Source organism: Acanthopagrus latus, chromosome 15 (genome assembly GCF_904848185.1).
Source record: "Acanthopagrus latus isolate v.2019 chromosome 15, fAcaLat1.1, whole genome shotgun sequence".
Classification (NCBI taxonomy): Eukaryota; Metazoa; Chordata; class Actinopteri; order Spariformes; family Sparidae; genus Acanthopagrus; species Acanthopagrus latus.
This window is the reverse complement of record NC_051053.1, coordinates 24,613,804-24,631,442: the sequence shown is the minus strand read 5'-3', so window position 1 is coordinate 24,631,442 and position 17,639 is coordinate 24,613,804. Positions and strand designations below refer to the sequence as shown.

Genomic DNA, 17,639 nt, shown 5'->3' with positions numbered 1-17,639 from the left:
TGTTTCCAGACTCCACCGCCGCCTGACTCAAAAGGGAAACTGCTCAAACTGACAGAAACAGCGAGATCCCGCCACTTTATTACTAATATTGTAGCTTATGAGCCATTCCCAGTCATTCATTATGAGCCATTCTGAACAAATGACTCATTAGATCAGATAGATTAAGCCCAGAGAGGCTGTAGTTCACTCTCACTCTGTCAGCCATGCCAAGATCCTCACCCCCATTACACCCTCCTGCATGAGCTCCCTTTAATACCCTCCGCCAAGCCAGAAACACTTTTCTTCCCCCTCTCTTTATTGGAGCATTATTACCGGCTGGATTATTGGGCAGAAGTAATAGCACATATACAGCAGGACGCGTTAAGAGGTTCTGGCTGGAGGAGCGTCAGACCTGCAGCAGCATCCTCAGAGAGGAGAACCTGGAGGCTGAGAGAGGAGGATTTATGGCTTCTCTCCTCCGGACAAAAGACCGAAAACATTCACGGAATAATAATAAAAAAAAGCCGTAATGACTCTGTCTTCGTGTGAGGGCTCAAACTTTGCATATTCTCACTTATCTCCTTCACCTTGATTTCATTTCTCAGCTGCTGTCGCATTTATCTGTCGTTCAGCTCGCTTTAGCATCATTTCTCCAAGACAAGCAATGCATTTTTTTTTTAACTCCACCCTCCCTCCTCCACCCTCCTCTCCTCCGAGCTGGTTGGTGGTGGTGAACGGGACACCTCGGGCTGACCTCCCGGCCTAACAAAGCAGACTACTAGTCACTGTCTGGGAGCCTTTTATCTCTTTCTTTATGTTGGAGGTCTTTTTTTTTCTCTCTCTCTCTCTGACCGGCCCGTGTTTTGTTGTCCCGTCCTTTGACGCGCTACAAGGCCAAATATGGACCGAGCCGTCCCTCAATATGGGCCAGATTAATTTTTCAGCCCCGGCCATCTGTGTGGGGGTAAAGAGTCATTCAGCTAAAAGTCATAAATCTACAGTCCGAGGGGTTCTTCAATAGGTGCTGCTGTGTGAGGGAGGGGGTGGGGAGGAGTGGATGATAGATAGATAGATAGATAGATAGATAGATAGATAGATAGATAGATAGATAGATAGATAGATAGATAGATAGATAAACATTTAATTAATGTCCCAGTAATTAAACTCAATAAGAGGTCCATTTGGATTCTTAATCTTCTGCTTCAGTTTCACAAACATCTTCTCTTGAACCATTTTTCCCCGCCACCAAATCTTCATTAGCCCTATAATGAGCATTTTCTCCCCCCACCTCTCCTCCAAATTATCCCATTACGTCTGACATAAACAACCCAAAGTGCCGCCTCTGATTGGCCGCCCGCAGGGTCACGTGTCCCGCATGGCCGTCCGTCTATTTGACAGCCGCAGGATGGCTTGATGCCAGAGGGGGAAAAAGAGACAGAGAGAGGGGAGAGAAAGAAAAATTAGTATTCTCCTACCAACCTCGCTATAAATCAATCATGGAGTCCTACGTGGTGAGCTGTAAATATGCTGAGCCGCAGTTCCCGCCTTGTGAAGAAGATTACAGTAATTTTAGTGACCAAGGGGGGTATTACAACAACCCCCAGGACAGTAGTGGTAGTTATGGAGGAGGTTATCAGTCCATGCAGCCCCCTCCGCCTCCGTACACACCACAACAAACCGGCTACCAACACTCGTTGCAGGGGCACCAGCGGGAGGATGGAGAGGACCACTCGCAGCGCCAAGGTGCGCCCTTCCCCGGCTTCAGGGGGACAGACGCGGCGCCCGGCAAGGAGAGGTTCCCCGCGGGTGACCTGCAGTGCCAGGCCTGGATGACCTACGCGAAGCCCGCTCAGGTGCAGAGGAAAACGGCCTGCCAGGGGAGAGACAAGGCGCCCATTGTTGTCTACCCGTGGATGAAGAAGGTGCACGTCGCACAGAGTGAGTGTCTCTCTATAATTCACACACTGCGTTTCATTCGCTCATCATTCCAGTTTCAGGCTGATGTTTCACATGTTTATGTTTTTTTTTCTTCTTTGCCAGATGCTCTTCTTTCTTTCTTTCTTTCTTTCTTTCTTTCTTTCTTTCTTTCTTTCTTTCTAGTATTTTGTCCATTTGTAAGCAGGCCCCCTTTTTGTTGTTGAGTTATTTATGGTCTTAGTGAGAGTCGGAGAGAATTACAACCCCTATAAAGTTTTATGGCCCTGCCACAGCGTTTGTGTGTGTGTGTGTGTGTGTGTGTGTGTGTGGTGCATGCGTGTGTGTATGTGTGTGTGTCTGGTGTGCAATGCTGCGGCAGAACACAGAGCTGCCAGTAAAAAAAAAAAAAAATAAAAAATAGAAAGTTTGAGCAAAACCACGAAAAATGCCGCACCATAATACCTGCATTTTTTTTCTAATTTAATATAAAACCGCAAAATTTAGAGTCTAATTTAGTTTAATTCTGCCAAATTTAGTGTAGATGGTATAGTTGTGCACCATTGTAAAAATCGGCTAACAATAATATTCATAATTCAAACGAAAAAAAAAACGAGCAAGAGAAAACATAAATCGTAAAATACGCTTTAATGATCCCTACTATTTTTTCTCGTTTCTATTTATTTATTTATTTATTTATTTATGTATTTTCGTCTGTCTGTTTGTTTACAGTCAATCCGAACCACGTGGGTCCGGAGCCGAAGCGGCTGCGGACGGCCTACACGCGCCAGCAGGTCCTGGAGCTCGAGAAGGAGTTCCACTTCAGCCGCTACCTCACGCGCCGCCGCCGCGTCGAGGTGGCCCACGCGCTCTGCCTGACCGAGCGGCAGGTGAAGGTGTGGTTCCAGAACCGGCGCATGCGCTGGAAGAAGGACAACAAGCTGCCCAACACCAAAGGACGGAGCAAAAACAAGAAGGCGACGGACAACAACAACAACAACAACAACAACAACAACAACAACAACAGCAGCAGCAGCAGCAGCAGCAGCAGTGACGACAGCAGCGTGAAGGCGGTGATAACCGTGTGACGCCGCCGTGTTGAGCGCCTTCACTCTCCACAACTGACTGAAACTATTCTTACTCGCTTTAAATCTCCAGGCCATCCATCCGTCCGCCTCAGTATCGCTTTATGAACCCCTTTGCGTTTTATTTCTGCTTTTACTTTGAAGGTTTTTTTTTTTTTTTTAAATCTTTTTCTTTCTGTTGTGTAGCGTCCGATATATTTAATGAATGAATGAATGTCTTAATTTCGGTGAACTTCGAGGTTGCAGATGGTCTTGACAGGAACCGTTTCACACGTCGAGGCGGCTGTTGGAGCGTTATAGTGCCTGTCGGTTGCAGTCTTGCCAAAACTCTCCCAGGAGAGGTTTGTGTCTTTTGGAGAAAACAGGGTTTTTTAATTTTTATTTCTACAGGGTAAACATAATACAGGGTCTTATATTAAAATAAAGAAGCTACCTAAGCGTAAATTATGAATATGCACATTACCAAAATGTTGTTTCCACAAAACTGGCGCTTAAAGAGGCGAAACAAGAAGAACAGAGAGCTGCAGGAAGGTGGGATCGATAATGTCTGAGCATTTATTTTGTACATAGAGGAGCATCCCAAAAACATATTCAGTAGGATGAGCAGCCATATCATGCAGGTTTGTTTTGTTTTATTTCAATATCCAAAGGGTGAATGAACTTATTTTTTGGGGGGGAAGTCACACATTTCAACGCACATACAGGAGGAAATAAATAAAATAAAATAAAATCTGCCTCCACTAAAATGGAGGCAGGTTGTTTTGGTGCACGACTGTAAATCCAACATATTTTCTCAGGGTTACAGGGTTTTTAACGAACTTTCTGAAGAAAACAAAACAAAAAACAACAACAAAAAAACCTTTTTGTTATCTGATTCAGCACTGAGAGCTTTGAAAAAAAAAAACTCTCTGAAGCAACATAACAGCTTTTGCATTTTTAAAGGAATGTGTTCTCTCTTCCAGTTCAATATGCTATTGTGTTCTCTTTATTATTGTCATTATTATTATAATAGCCTTCGCCAGTACTTATTATATTTGTATTATTTAGAAGCATATTTTTATTCTTTGTAGCAGCATCTTTGTTCTCCTTTTGTATGTGTGAGAGAAAAACAACTCTCAGTGTAAAATTTTTATATGTGGAAATGTTTTGATAAAATACTTAGATGATACAAATTACAGAAAAAAAAGTTTGTGTGTGAATATTTTTCTCATTTATACACACACACACACACACACACACCAACACACACACGCCATCTGTCCATGTGGTGCGCGTATTTAAGCGGAGGATAGATGACTTCTTTTCTGTGTTGACGAGTGACGTGATGGTGAGCGAGCGTCGACGGAAGTGACGTATAAGTTACTCTCTGAGCTATGAGTTATGAAATTCGCAATATTCGTCTTTGGGCTCACACACACACACACACACACACACACACACACACACACACACACACACACACACACACACACACACACGCCTGAGGGGCCTTATGGGTTTTTTGTAACAGAGCGATCTTCTGTAATATACACGATCTTTGCCGCAGCCCTGATTTAACGGAGCGTCAGGCCAAGACTAATAGCTGGATCGTCCGCGATGTCTTTCTGCAGAGGAGCTTTTTTTTTTTAAAAAAAAAAATGGGAGGATTCTTCTCCCGGGGGAGGATTTAAAATGTGCTCCGGATTATTCGGCGGATAAACTGTGATGCGTAACGTTCAATCACTGGAGCGACAGTTTGCTTTAACTGCGCTCTGAAGCCAAGACAGAGATGAAGTAGCTCTACAGACACACTGAGTGGAGGTAGAACTTCTTTAACTCAAGATTTTCTTTTGCGTTTGAATATTTATTTCAATTTTTTCTAGACGAATTTCATATATTATAATATTCTATTTTCCAACCTGCTTTAACCTTTTCCATGAGAGTGTCACACTGAGGAACAGTGATTTGTGATTTTGTGCGATATAAATAAAACTGAATTGATAATTTCAGCTTTATTAATAACACCCTGGATGTTTATCTTTTAAGTTTAGGCAACACACACAGGTATGCATGAATAGTCTTGGCATGGTTTAAAGGATTCCTACTCATTCGGAGGCTCTTTTTACGCACTGTTTACGCGGCGAAGGGGCGACGCGGGTTACTTTGGGTGAAAGAAATCTCCTGTGCGTGCGTGCGTGTGTGTGTTTGTTTGTGGTGGGATGGGAGGGAAATGAGAGGCATTAATTGGTGGCTTCCGCTCCAGACGGGGTTAAATGTGCAGGAAAAAGGGGGCTGACACAGAGCAACGAGGAATATCGATGACATGTTCGAGATCCACCACAGAAGGTCAAATGATCACTCACAGACGAAAAAGCTTCTGAAGGTGCGCATGTCTGCGATTTGAAACAGCAGCCAAGAGCTGAGAGACGGGCCAGCTTTACTGGTTTCGCTCAGCTGTGGGAGATTCAGTGAAACCCAAAAAACACCAGACTTGGAATTCATTACTCAGATCCTATGTTGTGCATGGATTTGTTTGATTATATAAGTCTGTGCACTTTTAAACAAACAATTAAAAAAGGGAGACCATCCACACATAGCCTACTCGTAAAATTGACAGAAATATGACAAATAAAATAGGATTTATCTCTTCTGAGCACAAAACTAAACAGCATACATTGTGCCATAGCCTCCTGTGATTTGCAATCTTTGCATTGTAAACATCCTTTTTGTGATGCCAAAGATTGGTGGTACATGTTGGCTTCTGTACATCACCCCAGCATTCCCCCTGCAGTCTGACTGTGGTGAAGCAGGGACGCCCCCTGCTGGTTGCACCAAGCATCGTAGCCTGGAGGATAAATAAATAAAGACCGTGTAGTAACATCTCTAGACTTGGCACAGGAAAACAACCCACATGGCTTTTGTAGTGTGCACTTCACTGGGTGAGAACAATGCATGATGTAATCGTATTTTACCATTAACTACATTAGTAGCCTATCAGGAAGTGTTAACAAAAGAAAAACCTGTATGACGTCATGCATCCAAATCAGCTGTACACACTACTGTTTATAAAGCCTAAATGATCAGTTATTGAGACTGTGTCAAATCTGATTCAAGCTGATTTTGACCATTTTAAAGCTATAAAAAAATCGCTGTTGTAGATGAATGACAGTAGAGGACTACTTTATGGAGTATTTCTGTTATTTTGTCCAACGTACCAACCACCACAGACTGGAGAAAATGCAGCATTACACACTCACATATGCGAGTATACTTTAATATGACAGATATCCCCCAAACGCAATGACCACAGAGGACATTTCTCCAGTTTAGGCGTAAAGCGGAACTAAAGTTTGCGTTACATTTATTCCTCGGGACATTAATCGCCGACGGACCCGTCGGTGACTGCAGAACAAGCACTTGCCCTTAAACTTGCATGCAGTGGAATTGACCTCATCTGTCCTTATATTTATTAATATTTATCGATAAAGAAATCATAACGTCACCATGTCTCTTGCGGCGGAGGCCTTCGTGTCGCAGTTGTCAGGTAACGTGTTTTCTTTGCTCCGTGCCTCTATTGTTGCTTTTTAAGCTAGCTTCAGTCGGCTAACACCAGCTAGCATTTACAATGCAGCTGTTTTAGTAACATTAGTTAATTACATATAAAAGGTCACGTAGCAGGACTGTTTAGTAACAATAACGATGGGTTCATGTGTCCAGTTAATACTGTTTTATAGCAAATGTTAGCTTAGCTAGGCTAGCTCTGGTACAGAACTGTCACACTGGCTTTGAATCCTAGATGGCTAAGCCAGTATAAAACCAGTTTTGGGCATATAAAGCTAATTTAATTATTTTCTGATAATCCTTTAAAGATACAAACTAAGGATGTGAGAGTAACTTAACGGAGGATCGATTTAGGGTGATTCAAGTCGATGACAGCCCGGTATTTAGTTATGAAAACACGGATCACTCCAGTGAAGCAGCAGCTAAAGTATATAAAATGTATTGATCATCGGAAGAGCCAATATGGCGAGTAGTTTCTTCCTCTGGTGTGCTCGTAGCAGCAACTTGTGGCTTGGAGTTGTATTGCAACAATAATAGTGTTGAACCATTGGCTGCTGTAGTACAACTGGTGGCCACCGGCGGCGGTAGTGAGCGCAGCGTCGCTGAGCAACACTCCAGTAGAGTCGAGAAGAAAACATGCGCCATCTTGGATTTTACACGGCTCGTATATGTTTGTGTGAAGTTTACTTAAACTCCTTCATCTTAAATCGTGTTTTTGTGGCTTTATAAACGCCTGGCATTGATGTGAACCCCCCTGAACGGTTCCCGAGAACTTATTGTCACTTGTGAAAAGTGTATATTTACAATATTTGTCCGATTAGCGTGTTAATTTAGGCTTCATGTATGAAACGCCACTCATTTCAGGGTTATGTGCTGTGAAGCGTCTGGGCCTCTGTGGGGGGCGTGACACAGTAGGATTATAATCAACTTAACATTGATTTAATAATGAATGTATTGAAATAATGAAATAGATATTAACAGCTACTCAGCAGCATTAGCAGCCCGATAAGCCAACTTCACATTTATAATCGTACGTCTGTATGTTTTTGACATTGACAGCTGCTGAGCCTTGGCCTGAAACTGCAACCTTGTACCAACCACTGAAGGGTAAGTCAGTGTGTGTCTGAAATGGAGAAACGGTATGAATTGTCTCCATAGAGGAATGACTGTAATTCTAATTAACGACATTGCTTTGGTGTTGTTGTTTTTTTGTTGTTTGTTTTTTTTAATACAGAGGATCAGATTCTGCTGTCAGACTGCGCCTCATCTCTCGCTGTTCAGGTGAAGTGTTTTTGTAGAATATTTTCTGATCATTGTGTTGTCTTGTGGATCAGTTACTAGTTTCAGTCACTAACAGGCCCTGTTGCGTCTCTCCTGTGCAGGCCTACCTCAGGATGTGCAACTTACCAGTGCGGGTGGCCTGCAGAGCAAACGCTGAATACATGTCACCTTCTGGTCAGTACAGATGTCATCTCGCATCATGCTATGATAACAGTTGAATCCCAGAATTTGCTAAGATCCCAATATGTCGTCACTGTTGCCGGTTTAGACGTCTTAAACTATTTAGGTTGTCTTTTATTGTAAAGTCATGTAGTCATTGTAAAGACCTCCATGTATGTCTCAGTATTTGTGGTCTGGACTGTCCCAGTACTTGAAACTAAGAGCAGTTCTGATTGGATAAGACTCCAAGACCTACTCACTGCTGTCTTTTTAATTTCTTGGGATTTCTCCTTCAAAAATAACTGTCATTTTTTAATCGTCTGCTTCTGTGCATGTGTTTTCTTTTGTCTCTCTGTAGGTAAGATTCCCTTTATCCAAGTAGGAAACCAGGTGGTGTCAGAACTGGGGCCGATAGTGCAGTTCACAAAAGCTAAGGTGTGTGTTAGTGACATGTTAAGACATTTATCACTTGTTGTCACTGATGTAATGAAGTATATTATGTTAGTGGAATACTCGTAGTTTCTTAGTCTTGTCATTAGATAGATAAAAAAAGTACTGATATAAAGGTCAGAAGTAAAAAATAAAATATTCTGTGCCCATGTTTGTGCTCTCAGGGTCATTCTCTGAGCGATGGCCTGGATGATGTTCAGAGAGCTGAAATGAAAGCGTATATGGAGCTGGTCAACAACATGCTGCTTACTGCTGAGGTACAGAAACACACACAGCTTAATCAATACTCTGTTACAACACAGTCACACACAGTTGTTATCAATATATGTGGGTGATGTTTTCTCATTCACACCTCCTCTCCTCTCTACAGTTGTATATCCAGTGGTGTGATGACGCTACAGCTGCTGAGGTGTGTATACCTGTCTTTAGATGATCGTAATTAAGTTTTGGCAGTGATTATTATCAGTATTATTAATCGTATGTATGTGTTTTGCATAGATCTCCCGCCCCAGATACAGCAGTCCTTACTCGTGGCCTCTCAGTAACATCCTGGCCTATCAAAAGCAGTATGAGGTTCGCAGGAAGATGAACGCCATCGGCTGGGGAGGAAAAACCCTGGAGCAGGTTGGCAGCCACCCTGACAGTTATTCTCTGATGTCTCACATGCGTTACGGTCGTTGTCATGCCCATATACTATTTCATTTTCTTATATGTTACAGGTTTATGAGGATGTGAGTCAGTGCTGTCAGGCTCTCTCACAGAGGCTGGGAACACAACCGTTCTTCTTTAATAAACAGTACGTATCTGTCTGTCTGTCTGTCTGTCACTATTTAAATGTACAATCAGGAACTTTTATGTGGTTATGAACTTGTCTCATTTTTTAAAATTTTTGGTCGAATGCAGCTGCAAGAAGAGAAAAATGGAAAATGAAAAATAATGATAAAAACAAATGCACTGACCAGAAAAAGATCCTCAAGACAAGAGCCAGTGGTGCTCATACCACTTTTGTCCACAGGGGGCACCAGAATCTACAACAGAGTACTGGCAGCTTCTTGAAATGCTGCAGAACAGCATCATGTTGGCATAGTGACGGGGGATTTGTCAGTACTTATAGAGAGAATGTAGATATTGAGTCCTCTTCTGTGTACCTGTCCTTCACAGAAATTAAAGCTAAAAGGAAATAAGTGTTAAATCATCTGGAAGCTTCTCTTTAGCACCACCCTGTGGTACATTACTGTAATGACCCAATAGCCTGAAAGTGGACATTCTTTCACACAGTGCGTTTAAATGCCTTCAGACAAATCATTTCTTTGTAATGTACATTACAGTATGATTATAGTTCATGTCATGGCTTCTTTGAACATTTTAGTTCTTGTATACAGCAGAGTGAAAGACGCCATTTTAAATGATTGGTAGAAGCAAGGATGATTCCTGTTATAGGCAGAGAGACTTGGTGCATCTCTGGTTCAGATTTCAACTATATGTGATAAAATTCCTGATATAATTAATGACCAATATGTTGATGCTAAAATGCTCGTTATGCATTATAGCAAATTAAAAATGTTATTGCTGATGTAATCCTTTTTCCCCCTCTGAATGAAAGTAAAAGTAGTCAATGAAATGTTGATTTCAGCAGTAACAAATCAAGTGTGTGTGTGTGTGTGTGTGTGTGTGTGTGTGTGTGTGTGTGTGTGTGTGTGTGTGTGTTGTAGGCCCACAGAACTGGATGCGTTGGTGTTCGGTCACCTCTTCACTATACTGACCACCAGACTGACCAGCACAGAGCTGGCAGAGAGGATCAAGAGCTACAGCAACCTGCTGTCCTTCTGCAGACGCATCGAACAGGCGTACTTTGAAGACAAGAGCTCTTGAAAAGCGCAGAAGAACCTCCCTGTATTATCTCACACTGTACATTCTGTCCCTCCCTCCCTTATTCCCTCAACGTAGCACTAAGAAGCTAAAAACAGCTCATACTCACATACCTGTCCCATTGTGAATCTTGCTTTCCATTTTGCTTCTTGCTTGTACATTGTTGCATGCAGCTGGAAGAAGTCCAGAGGATCATAGTTGAAGTATAATCCCCTAAAAATCAGAGAAAAGATCATTCTTAAGAGTATTAACATCACATGTATTGAAGGAGGGTCAGAAGTCCGGCTGTAGATGGTCTGACGGGGCTCAAGGTCACTTCAGCAGGGTGGATGCTTCCCAACCCAGAGGCCAAGATTTATTTATATGCTCTTATTTTTCCATATAATTAGAGTTAGCACACACACACACACACACACACAGATGCCGTCTACATGCATCTCAGTGCATTTACAGATAGCTGCGGACTCTCACAGAGCGTTGGTATGAATTTAACAGCAGGACTCGGGCTTGAAGTCAAATGTTTTGCTGATTTTTTTTCTTCCTTTCGGGGAATTTAGAAGCTTGTAAGAATATGCGAGGCAGGCATACTTGCTTTTCTTCTGTACAAAAACACATGAACATAATGATAATTAAGTTTTTCCACCACTGTTTCTTTGTGTGAATTTAAAGTGCCTACAAAAATAAATGTCATGAATTCAACACAAGTTTCCTGTTAATTATTTGGTGTTGGAGTGCACAGTACCAAAACAGATTTGTAATTTTGACATGTTTTGCGTAATGTTTTATCAATGAACAGAAATATTGTAAGCTGATGCTCTGATAATTAAATCATGATTCTCACCTGAAGCAAACGTTGTCAGGATGGTTAGATATGCTCCAACACTGAAGTCAACTAACACATGAAATCAGTTTTAATTAAAATATCAAAATCTATTTTTAGTCCTGGTGTGGAGCTCAGTTCACACCCGGCTGACCGTGTTCCTGCCTCCAGGTCTCAGACGAGCTCCATGGTCACGTCTAATCACCTCTGATTACCCTCCTGTTGATCAGTTGGTGTGTGTGTGTGTGTGTGCGACAGATGCAGCGAGTGTCTGTCAACCAGGTTTCCTGTGAGGTCAGAGCGTGACCTTTGAACTTCCAGGAGCTGTGACATCATGAGTGATGACCTGCAGCGGCCGAACGCTGCACACTTACAGGTCATCAGCCAGACAACCAGACAGACAGACAGAGAGAAATAAACACAGAGGTGCATCGTGCTGAAGAAGTTCACAGCCTGAGACCGCTGACTGGAGCCTCGGGCCACCAAGAGCCTCATGACCCCATAGCCTCAATGTACTGTATTTATAGATGAAATGCGAATGTAATCCCGAGTCATTTATTTCTTGGGGTAAGTCACATAAAGTCCGGTCCCGAGTCGTGCCACAAACATCTTCACCCACAACAAGAGACGTTTTAAAACCTTATATTTGTCCTTTGTTTGGAATAAATGCAATTAATTATACTCAACTAAAGTAGATAAGAAACACTGAGCTAAAGAGAATAAATGTTTATAATTTACAACATGAGCGGTGCATGGGGAATATTGTATGATAAAAAGGTAGTGACTGGCTGACTGACTCCAGATTGGAGGCTTTATAAAGCTTCCAGTCAGACCAGATGAGTCCTGATCTCAGCCCTCCTGCAGGGAGAGACCACGGGAGGCAGTGAGGCCTGCAGACAGAGAACCATCAACTCATCTGGTGGTTCTCTGACCTGTCTGTCATCTTTATCATGTAACTATAACACTGGACTGTCCTTCATGTGCTCCCCAAACTCAAGTTTTAATAGATCTCTGACTTTTCAAAGCTTGATTACAAAAGCGAGGAGCTCAATGTGCTGAAGCCTCTGAGCACTGAAGGACTGATGGTACCAGGTTCAGCATGTGGTGATTAGCTTATCAGATGCATTTTACAGAAAATGTAGAACAAACATTAAAAAAAGGTGAACAAGCCTTAATAACTCTGATATTTGAGACACTGCAGTGAGCACCGATTTCCTCAGACTGCAGATCGTCTGACTGTACTGACAGAGTCTCTCCAGCAGGGGGCAGCTAGAGGACAGAAAATGATCCTGCTGCTGCAGAGACTCCATGGTGTGATGACCTGCTGTGCGGATTTATGGCCAAATTATAAAAGGACATGTGGAAGGAAGTTGAAAAAGAAACAAAATGTGCACCCATGAACATTTAGACGCAGTGACAGAAGTGTGACAGTGAACATTCCCCAGAGATGTTTTGCTTTTATTTTGAATACGAGCAGCTTCTGTTCTGCACAACTGCACATCACATCAGCATGTAACACAGCTGGTTGCACAGGTTATCACCCTGTCTCCTGTTGCATGCTGGGCCATGATGCAACAAAACGCAAAAAAATAAAAAATAAATAAAACCTGATGAATTTGAAGGGGAGCTGCAGAGTCTGGATGCACCCAGAATAATTATTTTAAATCTCAACACACAACACACACGGACACAAACAGATTTAGACTTGGGCTCAATAATGATCTCAGGTACGTTTTTAGGAAGTAATTAAAGAGCCTCGTACAGATATATACGTGTGTGTGTGTATGTGTGTGTGAGAGAGAGATGATGAGGGGTTTATTAAAATGGCTAAAAAAAACCACAAGAGTAGTTTTGTGTTCATGAGTGTGGATGGGTGTGTGCTCATGTGCTGTGAGGTGTCAGATTAGATAATGCGACTGGAGGCTGATAATTACACAGCAGGATTATCAGAGTGAGTCATGATATATAATCTGGACTTTCTGAGAGAGAGAGAGAGAGAGAGAGGAGCAAGAGAAGATTGTTTTGTGGTGAGTGTGGGTGAGATGGTTTATGTATGTGTATGCATACGGTGCATGTTCTTTAATTTGATTAAAAATCAAATCTCATTGACATAAACAGGATCAGCGTGGCGTCTCTGGTGGCACCGGGGCTCACTTCTAGTGATTTGGAGGCTCCAGGCTGAACTCAGGGTCTGTCTGTGTGTGAGCTTCGCAAATTTAGGAGGATGATGAAATCATTCTAACTCAGACTAAATAATTTCATTAACATTTAGTGGCTGACTTTGCAAAATACGACATGACACAATCCCCCACATTTGCGGCGTTTTCACCACCGCCCTGCCGAGGCTCGGCACAATGACGGCGCTGCAGGAAACCCTGCCCTCCTCGACCCCGCGTCGCACACTCCTGGCAAGAAAACAAGAAAATTATTTGCAGGCTGCTCTTTTCAGTGAACAAAGCCGAATGAAACTACTCACAAAAAGGTTTTTGGATGACTGTCAAGTCCCATTCATTCAGTCAGGAAGAGACCAAGGGGCAAGAAAATAAGTACAAATTAAGCAGTTTAAATTGACACACATGTATAATTTTGTGAAACTAAAGCAAACCTAATGACTGCGTTCCTTGTTTGTTCAAACACTTTAAACAACCCTTGTTTCCCTCACAGACAGTCTCTCGTGGTTGAATAATGACTCAGCTCGTATAATTACAAACAGCAGAATTAGCATGATGTTGCTACTGTGTTGCGCAACCTTAACGTGGTGTTCAGACTGAGTGTAAAGGAAATGTTTATTTTACTTGTTTAGTGTTTTTGCATAAAAAGCTACACATGAAATTCAGTTTATTTGTCACAAGGAGCTAAAACATCTGTTTGAGACAAAAACCCTGATGGAAGTGAAGCGAAAGATGTTACTGAGATGCATTATGGGAATAGTGAGCCTTTTTAAACTGGACTGATGCCAGACAATAAAAGTCAGGACACCTGGAAGTGCAACATTAACTCACCGTAGTATTGTTTCATACATGTCAGTTCAACATTTTTACAAGACGTGTCACATCACATTCACATTACTTCTCTAACGAGCCAACAAGGCTGTCAAGCGGCTGACTGCAGACCAGCCACTGGAAATCTTTAAGGAGACCTGCAGACGTTTCCAGCTGCCCGACTGTGTTTTATTTAAGGGAAGTTGGAACATCTCCATCCATAATCATTGCGACCAAAACAGGTATTTTAAACCAAATAATAGTTTGTATTCCGATTCCCCTCACAAAGTGTTTTTTGAGAGTAAACCTCACCAGATCATGAGCACATTGTTGTGACAGGAGAGAAATCAAACGTTACATCTATGTCAAATCTATCAGGGGATTTGCAGAAACATACTTCAGCTGGACACTTCACGTTAGAAATGCTTGTTACAGCAGCGTCTAGGCTCCGACCAGAACATCTTGAATCCCCCAGGTGGATGCTGGGATGGTGGCGGGCCTGAAAGAACATGCAGCAATACTGATGAAGGGCGGCGGTGGTACTGACCGGCGGAGCGAGAGTGTGTGTTTTGGTGGATGACTGTGGAGAGTGCAACATGTCACATCTGTGTAGCAGTGCAGCTGGAGCTGTCTGCCTGAACTAGCTTGCAGGTGTCGCTCCATTTAGCGAAACATTTATTCTGCCGATTGGGTTGCAAGTCATACGATATCTTAAATCCCTCTCACTGATGAAAACACCTCTAAATTTAGAGCTATATACACAAGAAATGGGTCAAGTATAAAGTATAGAAACGCCCGAGGGGGCCCTGCATTACAGCACTGACGGCATCTATATACGTTTCTACCACAACACATATTCAAAATATCATATTACCACTGAAAATAATGTGGCAAAGGGTTTAAAGGACTTGATTCAATAATTATAATAAAATAGATGGAAAAAATATATTTGAAACTACCCCCCAGAAGCCAGAAAAGTCAAGTGATTTATAAAAGATATAGCTTACGCCAGAACATGATCATTTATCAGCCTAACAAGCAGCTTTTGCACCTTGAGCATAAAGAAAGTTAAAGAAAGAAAGCTTCAGTATATCCGTGTTCTGCAGAAACGTACGCGCCAACATCTGTTCTGTCAATCAGACAAAACAGATTATGTCAAAACATTACTCTTTATTTCTTTAACCACGAATACAGACGATCTCAAGCACACACAAACCTTCCTGCACCGTCTCTTATTATAAAGCTGCAATCTTGGTCAAAGCGGAGCGCGAATATCAAGCCAAGGGAGCAACAGTGTTACATTTATTGGTTTTGTGCAGCTTGCAGCATCACAGAATAAGTGGATATAAGTGTGTGTGTGTGTGTGTGTGTGTGTGTTTGTGTGTTTCTACGCCTGTGTGGTCTGTGTGTGTGCGTAGGTAGACGTTTGTATCTGTGAGCACGTGTTTCCTCCAGCACACGTTCGTCTCCGTCGTGAGTGAAGGTGCATCGCTCATACACTACTTTTGTTCTGAGGCGATGTAGATTTGAGTGGAATAAAGAGATTATCTCTGTGTCGATAATCCTCTCCTCTCCTCGCAGTCCATCCCCTCGTGATCTCACACACACACACACACACACACACACACACACACACACACACACACACACACACACACACACACAGTTCCAATGTTTACCTTCCTCCCTCTTGATTTTAACGTCTCCTCTAATTGACCGTGTTCCTTCACAGTTTACGCTGATACATTTGCTTTGATGCAGAAGCACTTAAAGTCACAATTTCCATTTTTGAAAAAAAGCAGATTTGTCTCAGTGCAGGTTGCTGTTTACTTCAAAAAAAGCTTCAACATTCAGTGTGTCAGACTCTCGTGTTCTCACACTTGTGGTACTTCACAGTTCTACTAGTCTTTGTGGACCGTCGTGCAGATCTTAATCTGTTCACTTTACTTTAAAGAGCAGCAAACCGATTCCCTTAAAAAAATAAGTGAAGTGAAATAAAATTAACATTTCAAACGACTAATTCTTTTTGAGAGAAATGTATTTTTTGTGCACATTTACTGACATTGGATTAAATAATGTGACATTTCTTGCAACTCAGAATCTCAGACACACAAAAAGGACACACAAGGAAGGAGGTGAACATCAGTCTGGCCAAGAGTGGATAAACAGCCGGAGTAGATCCGCTGCAGGTTGATGAGTAGATGAGAGGCAGGTGTGTAGAGGCAGAGCGACGAGCTTATTGCAGCAAGATGTGCGAGACGAGCTGAGCCAGGAGGGGAAATCACACCTACGCCAGGACACACACACACACACACACACACACACACACACACACACACACAAACATGACAGAGAGACAGAAACAAGCAGGAGAGCAGTGGAAAGATGAGAGAGGAGGAAGAAACACAGAGTGAACTCTGGGAAATCACTGACCACAACCGTGACACAGAGAGTGTAAATTGCCTGCTAGTGCTTCAACAATCCAGCGTGCATTAATGATGACACCTGGAAGCTCCAGTGAACCAAGAGCCTCAATTTAACTTGACCACTCGGGTTGAACCAGAACAAAGTTCAATTAATTTTCATTTTCTTTAAATGTCCTTTTACAAAAGGAGATGTGAGCTGTGATTCACACCAGCTGTAAAGTTTTATTGACTGAACTTCTCGTGTCAGATACGTTTCGTAACAAAGCACTGAAGGTTTCATGTAGTCTGATTTTGAGAATCTTATTTTTAACCTTGAAGGTTTTAAAAGGAGATTTTTTTTCAAACCAATCTTTAGATAAGAAGGAAAAAAAAAAAAGCCTTATAGCTAATTAGCTCAGTAAGTCACCTAACGTAACCTAATGTTGGTAATGTTCAGCCCCCAGGCTGCTTCTTCTTCTTCTTCTTCTTCTTCTTCTCCTCCTCTCCTCTCTTCCTTCTTCACATTGCGTTCAACTTTACCTTAATTGGAGTATTGATGACTGAGTAAAGTTAACGTTTTCCTCCCCTTCTATTTGCCTTTTAGTGTTTTTCAAAATCTCCATCTCTTCGGGGAACAACAAGAATCTGTTGAAAATTGTTAGTTAGCCTAAACTTAACCTGGTCACTTACTGTATAAACTGAAACACGCCAGCAGCTGTTTTCTTTACCTCTGAGCTGCATTTAGTCACTGTAATACCAGGGCTCACATTACCTACCTGCATCTGCTCCACCAATACAAGAGAGGAGATGTCGCTGCATCCTGGACTTTGTGCAGCCGGACCAGACGCCCTGAAAACTGTAAGACATTCCCCAGCTGGTCCTGTCAGGTGACATCCATATTAGTGTCTGAGAAAGAGGGTGTAATGTGCATAAGTACGTGTTCATATTAATTTTTCTCTCAGATTAATAGGATTGCACACCCGTCTAAGTGGCACGTGTCGAGCTCTCACCAGGATATAAATGTCCGTGTACAAATTAGGGACAAAAACAGACAAACGTGTTGGACGCGAGCCCAGAGTCTGTGCTGAAAATCTTCCTCCAAAGCTAACGGGCTTCGTTCCAAAACCGCTTTTTAAATCCATTTTTGTAAGTCAGC

At 42.3% G+C, this 17,639-nt stretch overlaps 2 protein-coding genes across 3 annotated transcripts; both read left to right on the top strand.

Annotated features, from left to right (window-relative positions):
• Positions 1 to 1,418: 1,418 nt before the first annotated feature.
• Positions 1,419 to 4,156, top strand: LOC119033778 (homeobox protein Hox-D4b-like). Its single transcript, XM_037124314.1, has 2 exons — positions 1,419 to 1,917; positions 2,626 to 4,156. The coding sequence occupies exons 1-2, from the start codon at positions 1,476 to 1,478 to the stop codon at positions 2,979 to 2,981; spliced, it is 798 nt and encodes a 265-aa protein (XP_036980209.1). The 5' UTR covers positions 1,419 to 1,475; the 3' UTR covers positions 2,982 to 4,156.
• Positions 4,157 to 6,461: 2,305 nt separating this feature from the next.
• On the top strand, positions 6,462 to 10,976 carry mtx2 (metaxin 2). Of its 2 annotated transcripts, none has more exons than XM_037124961.1 (10): positions 6,462 to 6,501; positions 7,578 to 7,625; positions 7,753 to 7,799; positions 7,901 to 7,973; positions 8,317 to 8,393; positions 8,573 to 8,665; positions 8,779 to 8,817; positions 8,907 to 9,032; positions 9,128 to 9,204; positions 10,121 to 10,976. In XM_037124961.1, exons 1-10 carry the CDS (start codon positions 6,462 to 6,464, stop codon positions 10,278 to 10,280), a joined length of 780 nt encoding a protein of 259 aa, XP_036980856.1. In that variant the 3' UTR covers positions 10,281 to 10,976. The 2 variants fall into 2 exon arrangements, with proteins under 2 accessions (XP_036980856.1, XP_036980857.1); XM_037124962.1 differs by lacking the exon at positions 6,462 to 6,501 and adding an exon at positions 7,179 to 7,429.
• Positions 10,977 to 17,639: the final 6,663 nt, after the last annotated feature.